The sequence below is a fragment of the Prenolepis imparis genome, unplaced genomic scaffold, assembly GCF_030444845.1.
Source record: "Prenolepis imparis isolate NDT839.2.m4 unplaced genomic scaffold, iyPreImpa1.0 SCAF_2, whole genome shotgun sequence".
NCBI lineage: Eukaryota > Metazoa > Arthropoda > Insecta > Hymenoptera > Formicidae > Prenolepis > Prenolepis imparis.
Genome location: NW_028141160.1, coordinates 605626 through 623253, shown reverse-complemented (window position 1 = coordinate 623253; position 17628 = coordinate 605626). Strand labels below are relative to the sequence as shown.

The following is a 17628-nucleotide window of genomic DNA, read 5'->3' as shown; positions in this document are numbered from 1 at the left end:
ATTTGTATTGCTGGTACATCAAATGATAATCGTGTAATAGAATTAGATTGGGAAGTTGAAGAAAATCCTTTAAATGTTAAATCAACATTACAATCATCTGTAGAATATCAAACTCGTTATCGATCACGACATAAAAAACAACCTCGTTTAAGTAATATTAGTACAATATCACTTAACGATGTAATTGAATATTATATTGGTCCCATGGACGTGTATTGTATTCATTGTAATGCAAAACACTTTGCAGCTGAAAAAATTTCTAATAAAGGATATTCATTTCATGATTGTTGTAATCATGGTGCAGTATCTGTGCAACCATTGCCTGAATTTCCTCAATTCATTCGTAGTTTATTTGATGGTAGTCACGTAAAATCTAATAATTTTTTTCAAAATATTCGTAGTTATAACAGTTCATTTTCATTTGCCTCATTTAACGCTAATTTAATTAATTTTCAAGATAGACGACCTGGTCCATATTGTTTTAAAATACAAGGGCAGATTTATTATCAAATTAATACAGCATTACATGCTGCAGAAAATGAAACTCCTTCTTATGGTCAACTTTTTATTGTAGATTCAAATGAAGCGATAAATCATCGTCTTAATCAGAATTCACATTTAAATATTGAAATTTTACAAAATCTTGAATGTATAATGCGAAATAATAACATATTTGCACAGTCATATCAAATGATGAGTGAAGAACTAGAAAATCAACGGCAATTTGCAATAGAATCAGGTCAATTGTTACCAGAATTACAATTATTATTTACTTTAAAACCAGGAATGGATCGACGTCGATATAATTTTCAAAGAACTAATGAAGTTGCTGCTGTTTTTTATACAACTGCTGATGGAGAAATTCCAGACTCATACGTTACTATATGTAATAAAAACACTAAAACTTTACAAAAAGTTAGTATTATGGATCCAAATGTTGAACCATGGGTATATCCTTTATTTTATCCATACGGCACTCAAGGATGGCATCGTGATTTAAAAAAATTAAATAGTAATAGACGAATAACTAGAGGACAGTATATTAAATATCGTATGGCTATTCGTGATGAATTTAATGTCTTTTTATTAGGACGTCGCTTATTTCAGCAATGGCTTGTAGATAGTTATGTAAAAATAGAAAAAGATAGAATTGATTACTGTAAAAATCATCAAAAAGAATTACGTACCGAAACATATCAAGGCTTAAGAGATTATTTACAAACTACAGCGAATAACTTAAATGGACGTATTGGAAAAATGGTTATACTTCCTTCCACATTTATTGGGTCACCGCGTAATATGTTGCAAAATTATCAAGATGCAATGGCAATTGTTAGTAAATTTGGTAAGCCAGATCTTTTTATTACAATGACTTGCAATCCAAAATGGCGTGAAATCGAAGAAAATCTATTGCCTGGTCAACAAGCTTCTGATAGACCTGACATTTGTGCTCGTGTTTTTAATATTAAAAAAGATTATTTAATTGATTTAATCGTTAAGCAAAAATTTTTTGGTGAAGTAGCAGCGTTTGTGTATGTTATTGAATTTCAAAAACGTGGTTTGCCACATATTCATATGTTAATTACTTTAAAATACAATTTTAAAATAACAACTTCACAAATTGTTGATAAATATATTTCTGCTGAAATTCCTGATCCATGTGAAAATCGTACTTTACATGATATAATCATGAAACATATGATTCATGGACCTTGTGGTGATTGGTGTTTGATAGATGGACGTTGTTCGAAACACTATCCGAAATCTTTTCTTGAAGAAACTAAAATGGATGAAGATGCTTATCCTTATTATCGTCGACGAAATAATGGAAAAAATTTTGAACGTCCTGGTGGATATGTAGTTGATAATCGTTATGTTGTTCCATATTGTCCTACTTTATCAATTATATTTAACAGTCATATAAATGTTGAAGTAGTTTCAAGTATTAAATCAGTTAAATATCTATATAAATATATTTATAAAGGACATGATGTTGCTGCTATAACTATTGAACCAATAACAGAAAGTGTTGTTATTGATCATGATGAGATACATAATTACATCGAAGCTCGTTATGTTGGACCTGTTGAAGCTAACTGGCGTATTCTTGGTAAAAAACTACAAGATAAAAGTCATGCTATAACACGTTTACCAGTTCATCTTCCTAATGAGCAAAATATTATAATTGAAAATGATAACATTGATGATGCAATGACTTCTGCTTTAGATCAAGTTACTATGTTAATAGATTATTTTTCATTAAACTTACGAGATGAAGAAGCAAGACAATACTTATATATAGAAATTCCACGCTATTATACATTTAAAAAAGAGAAAATTAATGGCAGAAATGTCTCGCGTTGGGTCAAACGTAAAAGTCATTTTAATTGTATAGGACGAATGTATTCCGTTAGTCCAACACAAATAGAATTATTTCATTTACGATTATTGTTACTCACAGTAAAAGGGGCCACAAGTTTTAACGATTTAAGAACTGTAAATGAAGAATTTTGTCAATCATTTTCAGCGGCATGTTTAGCTTTAGGTTTAATCGAAGATGATGATGAATGGAAAAGAGCTATGAATGAAGCTGTTGGATGGATGATGCCACGACAACTTCGTAGATTATTTGTATATTATTACATTGTCAACCATTACATCCTGAAGAGTTGTGGGAAAACTTTAAAGTAGCAATGTCTGAGGATTATGTTCGACAGTTTGGTATGTTACAAGCACAAAATAAAGTATATGTACAAATTAATAGTATGCTTTGTGCTGAAGGTAAAAGTTTTGTTAATTTTCCACAAATGGAACAATTAACTAAAAATGACAAAGAAGAGGATTACATGGCATTTGAAGAAGCTATGGAAATAGGCACCAAACAATATAAACAATTAAATAATAAACAGAAAGAGATCGTCGATCTTATATTAAATGAATTAGACAATAATATCTCTAATAATTGTTTTTATATTGATGGTCCAGGTGGATCAGGTAAAACATATATATATACAACTATCTATTATTTAGCTAGAATTAAAAATAAACATGTATGTACAATGGCATTTACGGGTATTGCAGCTACGTTATTACCTTTTGGAAAAACAGTCCATAAGATATTTGGATTACCAGTTCCATTATTTGCTGATTCATCATCAACTATTAAAATCCAATCAAAAGAAGCTCAATATTTAAAAGAAGTTGATATTTTTATTTGGGATGAAGCACCAATGGCACCACGATATGCTTTAGAAATAATGGATCGAACATTGCGTGATATTATGAATAATGATATTCCTTTTGGTGGAAAAATTGTTTTATTAGGTGGTGATTTTAGACAACTTTTGCCTATTAAAGTACATGCTACTCGAAGTGAAATTGTAAATCTTTCTATTAAGTTTAGTTCTCTTTGGAAGCATTTCGTAAAATTCTCTTTAATACAAAATATGCGAGTTCTTCCAGAAGAAATTGAATTTGCAAAGTTTTTATTAGATATGAGAGACGGTTTATTAAACGATTTTAATGATAACTTACAGATTCCTGAATGTTGTGTGACACCTATTAATGCTGATATTGTGGAAGATATATACGGCGAGTTAATAAGAAAAAAGGAGTTTGCTAAAGTAGCTAAATGTGCAATACTTTCTGCAAGAAATATTGATGTAGATGAAATTAATAAGAAAGTTGTTGAATTATTAGATATAACTAATGAACGAATTTATACAAGTGTAGACAGCGCTGTAAATAATGACAATGGTGATATTGGTGAAGCTTTGTTACCAGAATATTTAAATAGTTTATCTCCATCATCTCTTCCTCCACATGAATTACGTTTAAGACCGAATTGTATCATTATGTTGATTCGAAATCTTAGTATCAATGAAGGTCTTTGTAATGGTACTAGATTAATGGTTATAGAACTTGCAGATCATTTATTAAAGTGCAAAATTTTAACAGGTGATAAAATAGGAGATATTATTTTTTTAAATCGAATAACATTATATTGTGAAAATGTATATCCTTTTACTTTTTCCAGAAGACAATTTCCAATAAAATTAGCTTTTGCCATGACGATTAATAAATCACAAGGACAGACGTTTGATAGAATTGGATTAGATCTTCGCAAAGATGTTTTTATTCATGGACAACTTTATGTTGCTTTTTCGCGAGTTCGTTCTTGGCAAGCATTAAAAGTTTATCTTGATAATCAACGAAATAACAAATTTGTTAAAAATTATGTATATACAGAAATATATATTTAATTTTTTGTTTTTTACATGTGATAAAAAACAATTTTTTTTAAATAATAATAATAATAATTTGATCAGGGAATATATAAAAATTTTTTACAAATATAAATTTTAATATTGGAAAATTTTACATTTTATTTACTAATAAAATGTAGTGTTTAACGGAAATAATGTAAATATTTCTATTAACACAAAAATATTTAATATTTTTATTTTATATTATTTTACTTTATTTTATATTTTATATATTATTTTATAACAAAAATGATTATATAATAAGATAATGATAACTTAATGTATTTTGCAAAAATAATATTAAGACACTATATATATATATATATGTATATGTATGTATGTATACAGGGTATCCGGTAATAGTCGCATCAACCGTCGTGAGCAGGTAGAGCACGTTAAACTGAATAGAAAAATCTTATACCATTTTGCTAAATTCGCAATAATTATTAAATTATTAATTAAAATATTTAAGCAAATGAGCGGTTGGAAAGCGGTAGGCCGGACTCGGTGGGCATGTCAAATGGCTGTCGTTTAGTATCAAAAGTATCATCTTACTTTTCGGCGCCGCTACATTGCTCGCCACTTGCTGCATGACGCCGCCTCTCGATCAAATAATGCTTTTGTTAATAAGCGACTTAAACAAATAAGTTATTCGACACCGAGTCCAGCCTACTGCTTTCCACCCGCTCATTCGCTTAGATATTTTAATTAATAACTCAATAATTATTACGAATTTAGCAAAATGGTATAAGATTTTTCTATTCGATATAACGTGCTCTACCCGCCCAAAACGGTTGATGCGACTATTACCGGACACACTGTATACAGGGTGTCTCATAATTCGCGCCCCACCCGTCAGGGGCAGGTAGAGCAGGTCCAACTGAGTAAGACAGTCCTTTACCGTTTTGCGATTTTCTCAATAATAAAGGAGAAATTAATTAATAAAGTTCGGCCAATCCAAGCGAGTGATAGCGTGCGACGAGAAGAGACAGTCCATATACACTGTTTCTATGCGCGCGGCGGAGAGGTAGGAGGCCGCGCGCGGCGAAGCGATAGGAGTCCGCGCTTGACAAAAGACTGACGGTGTATGTATGCACATGTGTGATCTGGAGCTTTACGTCGAACTCCTCCTACCCCTCCATCGCGCGCTTAGAAACGTATAATTATATGGGCTGTCTCTTCTCGCCGCGCGCTATCACTCGCTTAGATTGGCCGAACTTTATTAATTAATTTCTCCTTTATTATTGAGAAAATCGCAAAACGGTAAAGAACTTTCTTACTCAGTGTGACCTGCTCTACCTGCCCCTGACGGGTGGGGCGCGAATTATGAGGCACCCTGTATATATATATATATATACAGGGTGTCTCATAATTCGCGCCCTGTATATGTATATATATATATATATATATATATATATACAGGATGTCCGGTAATAGTTATTACCACCATTATAAAATTAAAATAGTTATAACTACCTTTATAAAATTAAAATATAAAATAACTCGTAAACTATTCACTTTTTGACCATCTTACCCTTATAATTTTTTATGCAGAATATTGTGAAGAATCAATTTATGTAAGAAAAATATGATGGTTCCATTTAAAACATTCAATGTGACATTAATTTGTTTATAAAAAAAATTTTTTTTTAATTTTCTATTGCATGTTAAACCTTGCGTAAAGCAGATTAATTTTCACTGTATAAACTTTTCTTTAAACTGGCGGTAACATAAGGTCAAAGTCAAGTCTGTTTACTATTTACGTTTTTAGTGAATCTTCCTCGATAGCAAAGAATTACGCTGTAGAAGCTTAAAAATTGTTGATTTTGAATTGAAAAAATGTAACATAAAGTAAAATTGTATGCAATCATTAAATTATTGTTAAATTTATTGACGGTTACAAACTGGTAAATTTCTGATTAATGACATTTTTTGTTAGATTATTGTAAGTGCCCTAAAAATCGTGGCGATCCTTACGAATATAATCTTTATGAAATTAAAATATAAAATATCTCGTAAACTATTCACTTTTTTATCATCCTACCCTTATAATTTTTTATGCAGAATATTGTAAAGAATCAATTTATGTAAAAAAAATATGATGGTTCCATTTAAGAAATTTAATGTGACATTAATTTGTTTATAAAAAAAAATTATTTTTCTAAATTTTCTATTGCATGTTAAAGCTTGCGTAAAGCAGATTAATTTTCACTGTATAAACTTTTTTTTAAATAAGCGGAAATGTTCCAAAAATCGTGGCGACCGTTACGTGAATCACTCTGTATATATATAACTCTTGAGATAAGCTACAAGAATATGCAATGAAAACTTACAAAACTTAAAAGCTGGTGGGCTCTTTCATTTTTTTGTATTATATTTGCAGATTCTCTTTACATCTTTTTCTAAGAAAAAGATATCCTTACTTTATTTTAACAAAACTATTAAAAAAAAGCATTTGATCCATAGAAATTAATCCTTTAATCGTAATAATTAAATAATGATTTTTATAAGTGTTTTTATGGATACAAATAAAATTAATAACACTAATCTGATTTGAAAAAAAATTCTTGGTTAATCCATTAATAGAAACAATAACGGTAATATATTTAAATAGTATTTCCACGAATTTGTTACTCATCTTTAATATTAAAATTTTAAATTGTTTGTATTTTTTAATTCTTTAATTATATCTCACGTATGAACATGTAAGAAATGAGCGCAATATAATTTTATCATCATATCTATATACATAAGGTGAACCATTTTAAATAATACGGTTAATTAACTAAGCGAAATATCGAAAAATGTTTCAAACAAAAATTGTATGACTGCAAGGGGGCCATAAGATAGTGACAATAATTTGACCTTGGAAAATCAGTTGAAGATTATGTGAAGATCACCGTCAATTTCTTAAATGGAACTACCTATTTTTCATTGCATATTCTTGTAGCTTATCTCAAGAGCTTTCCAAAACCCTATAATAAAGTATTTTTTCATTAAGTACTTTTTGAGTTATAAAGATTCGAAGTTGACAATTTTTTGACATAAAATGTAACATATATTGTAAAATATTCAGTTCTCGGTAATCACCTTAATACTTTTTTTCAAAATGGAATAATGAGACCAATCAATTGATGTAAAAAAATACATAGTTATAAAATATAAAAAATACATAGCTTATAAAAAAAAGTATGCAGCTATGTATGTTAAATATTACATATTTTTTTAAAACAATCATCTGTTTTCTTTATACCAATTGATTGATCTTATTATACTGTGCAAGAAAGTATTAAGGTATGATTATCGAAAACTGAATATTTTACGAGATATTTTATATTTTATGTCCAAAAATTGTGAGCTTGAAACCTCTATAACTCAAAGAGTATAACTCCATAAAAAGATATTTTATTATAGAGTTTTGAAAAGCTCTTAAGATAAGCTATAAGAATATGCAATAAAAAATAGATGATTCCATTTAAGAAATTGACGGTGACCTTCACATAACCTTTAACTGACTATCCAAGGTCAAATCATTGTCACTATCTTATGGCCCCTTTGCAGCCATACAACTTTTGTTTGAAACATTTTTCGATATTTCGCTTAGTTTACGAGAAAATTGACCGTATTGTTTAAAATGGCCTACCCTGTATATATATATATATATATATATATATATAGGGTGATTCACGTAACAGTTTCGCCACGATTTTTGGGACATTTCCGCCTGTTCAAAAAAAAGTTTATACAGTGAAAATTAATCTGCTTTACGCAAGCTTTAACATGCAATAGAAAATTAAAAAAAAATTTTTTTTTTATAAACAAATTAATGTCAACTTGAATTTTTTAAATGGAACCATCATATATTTATTTACATAAATTGATTCTTCACAATATTCTGCATAAAAATTTATAAAGGTAGGATGATAAAAAAGTGAATAGTTTACGAGATATTTTATATTTTAATTTCATAAAAGTGATACTCGTAAGGATCGCCACGATTTTTAAGGCGCTTACAATAATCTGACAAAAAATGTTATTAATCAGAAATTTACCAGTTTGTAACCAGCTTGTAAGTCTGCTTAAGGTAAATTTTCGATTTACATCAAATCATAGTTTATTAACTTAAAATACAATAATATATTAAAATAAAATAATAGCATAAATTATACAAATGCTAATATATCTGTATATATATATATATATATATATATATATATATATATATATATATATATATACAGATATATTAGCATTTATATAATTTATGCTATTATTTTATTTGTGATATCAAGTATATCAATTGTAATAAATAAATAGCGCGCGCGTAGCGCGCGCCTGTATTGTTCTAGTTTATATAAAAAAAATATTGTACTTGCATTTAAAAAATTCAAGATAATCTTACTCTGACCTTGCTAACGTCAACCAAGATCAAAGTGATAAGATTTGTATAAATAGATCTTTTTAAACTCTATAACTTTTATCGGAAACACTTTTTTGTAAAACTTATATTTTTCGAGATTTTTCAGGGTTTCCATACTTTTTCCTCCCCTGTGTAGGTATATCAGTGATATTAATTTATTTGTTTTAATTAATGAATAATATTAAATATTTTAATTTTTTATATAATGTAAATATAAAAAACATATATATATGTATATTATGGTGTGTAAAAAAAAAATTGTTTTTATTTTTGCCCGCATTCCAGCTAAAAAGTTAGCTAGCGGGGAGATAATAATTACCCTAAAATGTCAACTCCAATAGATTCCACATTCACCTTGAAATTTTCCCATTTAAATAATATGGGAAATGCGGTTTTTTTCAATAAATTCGACTTATCTTCATCAAAATCAATTAAAACAATTCAAATTTCAATCTCAGTAGTTACTGTAGACTGTTGATAACTGCTAAAACAAAGTAAATTAAAAACGCAGTAGAAAAATGAATGAAAGATCATTTAAAAAAATAAAAAAGGCGTTTTTTTCAATTTTTATCTATTCTTTTTAACATAAATAATACACCAACCAATAAAGATCTTAAAAGGATCATCGATAACTTTAAAAATGACATGTTAGAATAAGTTTTTACGAGTTTTCGTAAAAGAATAGAATTTTGTACAAATTAATAGATGGTGCGCACTTCGAAAATATTTATCATTATCAGTTTATGTGATTATTAGCACTTTTTCATTACTTTTCATCAATAAAATAAACTGGTATACAAACATTTTATTTATATCCATTGAAAACTGCAGACTTTCCTCTTTTCAACACAATTTTTGTTTTCTCAATAACTACATGCATTAAAAAATGATAGCTGATTAGTTTCAGTATTTTTCTATGGGACACCCTGTATGTTAAAAAATATAGATAAAAAATGATTAATCAATTTAATATCATGATATTACTATTCTTGTTTATCATATAACTGTGTATCAAGACTGAAAAATTTATTCGGCGCGCAGTTCAATGAATTTGAAAACAATAGTATGTAAAATCACACAATAAATATTAGCACGAAGATCTATGAAGATCTATGACCGAATAAGGCTTGTCTTTATTAGTTGGTGTATTATTTATGTTAAAAAAAATAGATAAAAATTGAAAAAAACGCCCTTTTTTATTTTTTTAGATGATCTTTCATTCATTTTTCTACTGCGTTCTTAATTTACTTTGTTTTAGCAGTTATCAACACAGTCTACAGTAACTAATGAGATTGAAATTTGAATTGTTTTAATTGATTTTGATAAAGATAAGTTGAATTTATTGAGAAAAAACCGCATTCCTCGTATTATTTAAATAGGAAATTTCAAGGCAAATGTGGAACCATTAAATGAAATCTATTGAAGTTGGCATTTTAGGGTAATTATTATCTCCCCACTAGCTAACTTTTTAGCTGGAATGCGGGCAAAAATAAAAACTTTTTTTTTTTTTTAAACATTCTAATATATATATATATATATATATATATTTTAACGGGTGAAGCTTCAACTTTAAAGTGGGTAATGTAGCATTATTCATCTCATCGAACTGTTTTTCGTGTGAGGCTTAAAATCAGATGGCGAAAAAACTCTGGAAATTTCTTGACTTTGTAGTTGTCCATGGAAAAAGCAGGGATGGAACCATAAATGCCACCATTGGCTTTGAAGTAGCAACCCTTCCCTTTAAAATGCCGCAAAAAACATTGTTCTATCATGCCTAGGAGCCGAGTTATCGCATTTCAAAGTCACCCCTGCATTTTGCAAGATTTTTAGCAATACCGCCGGCATTCGCGTTATCCAATGTGCACCACGGGAAGGTTGCTCGGTCGGATTTTGTACAACATGTGTATGGTGTATGTCAATTTTAAGTGTGTGTGTGTGTGTGTGTGTCAGCAGAGATAAGGACCCCACAGTTCGTCACTCCCGCGGTAGTTAACGACTCCAAACTTTCTCTGCTGTGTGTGTAAGTGTGTGTGAGTGTATGGATGGGTGTGTAGTACGTGTGTGGATGTATGTGAGTGTGTATGTGGGTGTATGTGCGCACACCCACATACCCACACACACCCATTCATACACTTACACACATAGCAGCGGGAGTGACGAACCGTGGGGTCCTTATCTCTGCTGACAAACGCACACATACACGCATATCACGCACACACTTAACATTGACTTAAGGAAATCTTTAAAAAAATTTAAGAAAATATTTTGTAATTATATATAAGGTTTGCTAGTATTATATAGAAAAAATTGTGCAAACGGAAATTTGCACATTGCTTCCTCATCATTTTATTTCGCTAAGATGGTTTTTCAATTATAGCATCCTCATAGAGGAAGCTTTACTTGCACATTGCCATAATTGAACAACCATCTTAATGAGCAAAATAAAATGGTGAAGAAGCAATGTGCAAGTTAAGCTTGAATTGAAAACTGAATTGAAAAACCATCTTAATTAGCGAAATATTTTACAAAAAATATATTAATAATAATACTGTTTTTTTAATAATATTAAAAATACTGTTTTTAATGTTAATGTAAATTTAAATTTTAATAAAAATAATTTTATAATTTTATTTCTTTAATTATTTATTTTTCAAAATATTGTCGCGGGCCGTAGGTCGGCCATGCCTGCAGTATATAATATAATAAATAATCGTACCTGTTTAAAAGCTGTTTTTATAGCTTGCAGCTCTTCCTGTGAAATAAGTTTTGCCTTGCAAAGAGCACGTGCGTAAGCTATGCTTCCCTAAAGACAATTAGGTAGACAATTATTAATGTAATTTGTGTGATGATACTGATGATATGAGAGAGCGCTAACGCTGTAAAGCAGTATAGAGAACTAGACTAATTTTGTATCGGAAATTGCAAATATACATTAGACGATAGTTTTCTATATACATTAGGATTTTGCATAGGGTAGGTACTGTAGGTAGTCTAACAATGAACCATTGGTATACTATGAACCATTGCGATATTTCGTAAATGTGACTTTGCCAGATTGTGCTGTTGTCATGCAACTACTCGCATTTGAACCCTTTCTCGACTCCTCAAACGGTTCACAAATCGCGTGAAGAACGGCCATGTAAGGCCATGTTTTGTGAATTTTAGGTAACAAACAAAATTTTTTTGTAAGCTTTACGCATTTTTCATGTTTTTATTGTAATATCTATAATTTTTTTCATTATTTTATAGTTTTGTATGTATATTTGGCTTTATAATTTTGTAAGCAACTTTTTTCTATTCCATTATTTTATCATATTATTTTAGAGATGTTATTGTAAAAAAGGTTATATAGTCTGCAATGAACCATTTTGATGTGGTAAACAATGAACTATGATTTTCATTGTTAACAACAGTTTATTTATTTTTTTTGTAACTGACTAGTTGATACAATAAATAATAATTTTAAAAAATCTGAGAAAAAGTCTGATTAAAAATAATAAAAATATTAAAAATTTAATTGTAAACTTCAAATAATAAAAACAACATAATTAAGTTAGCTTTAAATTCATACTATCCTAATCTTATTTATTATGTCTTATAATTACCTCTTCCCTAAATAAACATTTTAAAACATAGTGAAACTAAAATAACTCTAACAATTCACAGTATAACGGTTCATTATTTACACACTCCTGTATACACAATGAATAATTTCACATTTTTTAAAATAAATTGAAATTGCGGTTAAACTTAAAAAACAACTTATGTTATCTTCTACATTATGTAGCCAACTAAATTCATAAACTGTATGCAAAAATACAGATCTCCAACTCAATAATTGAAAAATATAAGCCTCTGAAATACATGGTTTATTGTTGGACTACCTACCCTACACTGTATTATAATAATAATGATGACATTTCTGAAATCACTTAAAAAAAATAATAAAAGACAGCAAGTTTATACAAAAAATTGTTATACAAAAATATATTATTTTAAATTAAATTTAAAACAGTATACTATATTTTTCATAAAACTTGAAAAATACTTGTCACAAAGACTTATTAATATTCTACAAATATGTTGCATATATTTTTCTTTTTCAACAACATGAAAACCGTGTGTTAATTGTCGTACTTTAAATATAACATAAAGATATTTTATTATAGTTATATATTAAAGTGATATTAATAATAAGATAATAAATAGATAATTTATATATTAATAAATAATTTTTACATAGTAGTATATTTCAATTATATTTACCTGTATATCCTCGGCATATAGTCGCTTATCGATATGAATTGATGCATTTAAATTATGAAAGTCAGGATCAATATCTTCGGTAAATCGACCTCCCCACAATTTCTGACAAGTTTTTATTTCAATGCACATAAAATGAAATTAAATTAACATTTCTATTCAAACTATTTCGTATACATTGTAATTATATTCTAAAAACAATTACAATAATATCCTATATTTTTGTAAAACCACTCATATTTATGTTAAATTAACCGAATTAACGTCTTATACCAAGTGTCCCATTTTAAAGGACCCACTCAAATATCTCATTGTCAGAAAAACTGCGTTAAATCGAAAAATGTTTCCTACAAAAGTTGTAGGGTTTCGAGGGGGACATAACATAGTAATATTCATTTGACCTTGGGCGGCGTCTCCAAGGTCAAGTGAAGGTGAGAATAAATTTTTTAAATGGAAACCCATATTTTTCATTATAACATCTTTTTCTACTAATTAATTTGAACAACTTTTATCTGAAGCATTTTTTTATTTTCTTCAAAATTCATTCTCAACCTTCACTTTATTTGGTATTTTACATCACTCTGATTTAAAAAATAACTATTTACATAGACACTCATTTCGAAGTATTAAAGGGTCAGGAAAAACGAAAATTCCAATATATTAAAAAAATTAGAAATATTGGAATTTTCTTTCTTCCTTACCCTTAAAACCCTTAAAACTTTAAAATAAGTGCCTGTTAAGGCCATTGCACGTAAAAAAATTTTAGTCGTAATCGTAAGGCCGTAAGCAAATCGTCCAATTACAGTCAACCATTCTTACTACGTTATGGATAATTTCTCTCTATGATTGGACGATTTGCTTACGGCCTTACGATTACGACTAAAATTTTTTTACGTGCAATGGCCTTTAATTTTGTAAATATTTATTTTTTAAATCGGAATGGTGTAAATTACCAATAAGTGCGATTTAAAAAAAAATTGAAAAAAAATCGAAAAATAATCTTAAAAAATCGAAAATATTTGAATCCTCTCTTCGCCAATAGCTAAAAAATTTTGTTTTTAAGTCTAAAATAATATACACTTTTTTGAAAAAAAATCGAAGAGGTCTCATTGAGGAAAAAAAATAATTTCGATTAAAATTGACTAAAACACTATTAAATTTTTTTAAAATTTTTTCAATATTTTTTTTGAAAAATACATTCAAAGACAAAAAAAATGATCACCTTATTAATGACAATATTTTTATTTTTTTTTAAGTTATAAATATTTGAAATTTTCGGAAATTGTGTGTTAAAATCAATTAAAAAAAAAATGTGTAACTCGGAAATCGATAGAGATAAAAATCTAAAAAAATTCATGAAAGCTACTTTCAATAGGCACAAAAACATGAAAAAAATGAAGCAAATAAAAAATGGTCGGGGAAAAAAGTCGTTGATTTGGCGTGGAATGCCCCATGCCCCATATATGTACATACATATACATATACAGGGTGTCCTAGAATGTTTGGGAGATTTGTAATTTGTAATAAACATTGTCGCTTGTAATAAACAACTCCTCGCGCGCCTAGCAACCTCGATCACTGGGCGGCCGCATCTTGCCGCGCGCTTGCATTTGACAGTAGACTGAGCTAATACGGCGATTTTTAATAATTAATAACTCGTTAACTATTGCGAAAATTGCAAAATGGTAGAGGACTTTTCGACTCACAATTATTTTGCTCTATCTGCACACGAATTTAATTCCAAACATTTTGGGACACCCTGTATATACATATGTATATATTTTAATGTCCCACCCCAAAAAACTTTTATATTTTTGATTGTAGAAAAAAATGTTTCAGACAAAAGTTGTATGGTTTCGAGGAGGACATAAGATGGTGCCAGTTTGACCTTGAATAGTTACTTGAATCCGTGCTCTTGATCTTGCCTTAACCGGCCGGATCGTGCCAAGATCTTGCCTTATAACTTAAAAAGTACTTAACGAAAAGGTACTTAATTATAGGGTTTTGGAAAGCTCTCGATGTAAGCTAGAAGAATATGTAATGAAAAGTAGGTAGTTCCATTTAAAAAATTGAAGGTGACCTTCACGTGACCTTCAAGCAACTATTCAAGGTTAAACTAATGGCACCATCTTATGTCCTCCTCGAAACCATACAACTTTTGTTTGAAACATTTTTTTCTACAATCAAAAATAAAGTTATTTAGGGTGGGACATTAAAATGGGACACCCTGTATATACAGAATGTATCAGAGCGACCGTATCAGCAGTTCTTTTTAGGAAACTACGCATTTTTGTAAAAAATGTTTTATACAAAAGTTGTAGGGCTCTAAGTGACGCATTATATGTATAGTAGTATTATTATGACCTTGAATAGCATTATCAAGGTTACATGAAGATCACCTTCAATTTCTTAAATGGAACTCTCTATTTTTTATTACATATTCTTGGAGCTTATCTTGAAAGCTTTCCAAAACACTATAATTAAGTTATTTTTCATTAAATACTTTCCGAGTTATGGAGACTTGAAGTTTAAAGTGTTTTGACATAAAATATAAAATATCTTGTGAAATATTTAGTTTTCGGCAATCTTACCTTAATACTTTTATGCACAGAATAATGAGACCAATCAATTGATGTAAAGAAAACACATAGTTGCTTTTAAAAAAAAGTATGTAATTTGCAACTAGTAGCTACATATATTCTCTTGAAAATAACCATGTGTTTTCTTTACATCAAGTGATTGGTCTCATTATTCTCTGTGCATAAAAGTATTAAGGTAAGATTACCGAAAACTGAATGTTTTTACAAGATATTTTGTATTTTATGTCAAAATACTGTAAACTTCAAGTCTCGTAACTCAAAAAGTACATAATGAAAAAATATTTTATTATAGTGTTTTGGAAAGTTCTTGAGGTAAAAGCTACACGAATATGCAATAAAAAATGAGGGTTTTCATTTAAAAGTTTCAAGGTGATCTTTATGTGACCTTGACAATGCTACTTAAGGTCATAAAAATACTACTATATAATGCGTTACTTAGAGTCCTACAAGTTTTGTATGGAACATTTTTCACGAAAATGCGTAGTTTCCTCAAAAAACTGCTGATAATGTCGCTCTGATACATCCTGTATATATAATATAAATATCTTTTTTTGATAAATATATATATATGTATACATATATGTATATAAATATTTTTTTTTGGTAAAAATTTACAAAAACAGACCCAGTTTTAACGATCTTGATTTTAACATATGTTATAAATAAGATTACTGTTTTGAGTATAATATAAAAGGTTTTAAATGTCGCTCCTTGTTTAAAAGTTATTAATAAAAAATTTTTCGCAAATTATATGTAATTTTCAGATATCATATGTATATGTTTTATAAAATGTATTCTTATAGAAGCTTTACTTATTTATCGTAGTTAATTAAACGCTTGGGCCAGAGGAGGAGTGGAACCGGATTTTCGATTTACTAGACATAAATTAATGCATCTACTAAGGTACGCTCTAATATGATGTAAAAGAAATTACGTTTTATTTAGTAAATTTTGTGTTAATAATTTTTTTTTATAAATAACAAGTGATGTTTAAAATCTTTTGACAGTTACTAACATAATGTCAAGGTCAAACTAATTAGAGCTTTTGTAAACTTTTACCATATTTTTTTTATTACAAATCTCTTCATCTTTTTAATTAAAAATAATTTTTAAATCTAATAATAGAGAATTTCTCTCTCTCTCTCTCTCTCTCTCTCTCTCTCTCTCTCTCTCTCTCTTTTTCTTTCCCTAGCTAAAAAAACTTTTGAAATGTAAAACATATAACATAGAATATTTTTTGTTTTTAAATGATAAAGTAGATAATTTATTTGATTTTATTCATATATGTGCAAGTTTTTATTATTATATATATTATTTTTACGTAGACATTTGCTTATAAATTATAAATATAACAATTGCTTATTTATTATAAATATAATAAAGAAATACAAATATAATATTAAATAATAATAAATAATATTAAAGCTATATTTTCTTCAAATAAATAATAATATTTGTTCTATAAGTATTGCATGTATATAAATATTTTGCTTGTAACATATGCCGCGTATGATGACAATGACAAACGTAAATCTTTTCATCACAATTGTAAAAAAATTAAAGTATTGTTAATTTGCATATTTATATACAAGAATAAATACATATTTGTGCAGAATATTTATATAATATCTACAATTATAATAGAGAATTATATATTTAAATTCTGGCTTACTTGTGATATAACTCTCTCTCCAGCCATTATTATCTGTACTTTGTAACTCCACTGATGTCCAGAATTATATGAGAACATCGTTTACGAAAGAGTTGGCATGATTGCGAAATAATAAAAGAAAAAAAACGATATCGTTATCATTCTAGATATAATGCTACTATTTGTGAATAATACACGATTAAAATTATTCACAAATACTAGCTATATAATACTATTGTAAATAATACGATTAAGACTTGGACTCCACTATTTTATTCTACGATAAATAATAATTAATATATTTTCATAATAAAAACAGAAGAATTAATAAATCAAATTTAAAAAAAATAAATGCCTAATTTTAGTAGTCAAGAAATTTTTAAAATTTGTGAATTTTTTTATACAAAAAAACTTATTTGTTTTATTCAT

General features: G+C 28.2%; 2 protein-coding genes across 6 annotated transcripts in view; one reads left to right on the top strand and one right to left on the bottom strand.

Moving 5' to 3' along the window:
* Argl (Argininosuccinate lyase) overlaps window positions 1-17290 on the bottom strand; it is an 82322-nt gene extending 65032 nt beyond the window's left edge. The window contains exons 1-3 of the mRNA XM_083031522.1: window positions 17221-17290; window positions 12952-13053; window positions 11402-11488 (exon numbers count right to left, since the gene is read on the bottom strand). Coding sequence (XP_082887648.1) covers window positions 11402-11488; window positions 12952-13053; window positions 17221-17247 — 216 coding nt within the window. The 5' untranslated portion in view covers window positions 17248-17290. The remainder of the gene's footprint in view (window positions 1-11401; window positions 11489-12951; window positions 13054-17220) is intronic.
* Window positions 1423-4096, top strand: LOC145932532 (ATP-dependent DNA helicase Pif1-like). Of its 5 annotated transcripts, none has more exons than XR_014424720.1 (4): window positions 1423-2994; window positions 3082-3324; window positions 3537-3957; window positions 4037-4096. XR_014424720.1 is itself a non-coding variant. In XM_083031528.1 (3 exons), exons 1-3 carry the CDS (start codon window positions 2694-2696, stop codon window positions 3542-3544), a joined length of 579 nt encoding a protein of 192 aa, XP_082887654.1. In that variant the 5' UTR covers window positions 1423-2693; the 3' UTR covers window positions 3545-4083. The 5 variants fall into 4 exon arrangements, 2 of the variants coding, with proteins under 2 accessions (XP_082887654.1, XP_082887655.1); XR_014424721.1 differs by having other exon boundaries at window positions 1423-2721; window positions 2782-2994; window positions 3537-4083; XR_014424719.1 differs by having other exon boundaries at window positions 3537-4083.
* Window positions 17291-17628: the final 338 nt, after the last annotated feature.

Coding starts and splice junctions, on each gene's coding strand:
- LOC145932532 (XM_083031528.1), top strand. CDS start 2,694: ATGTCTGAGGATTATGTTCGACAGTTTG. Junction 2,722..2,781: donor GGATTATGTTCGACAGTTTG/GTATGTTACAAG, acceptor TTTGTGCTGAAG/GTAAAAGTTTTGTTAATTTT.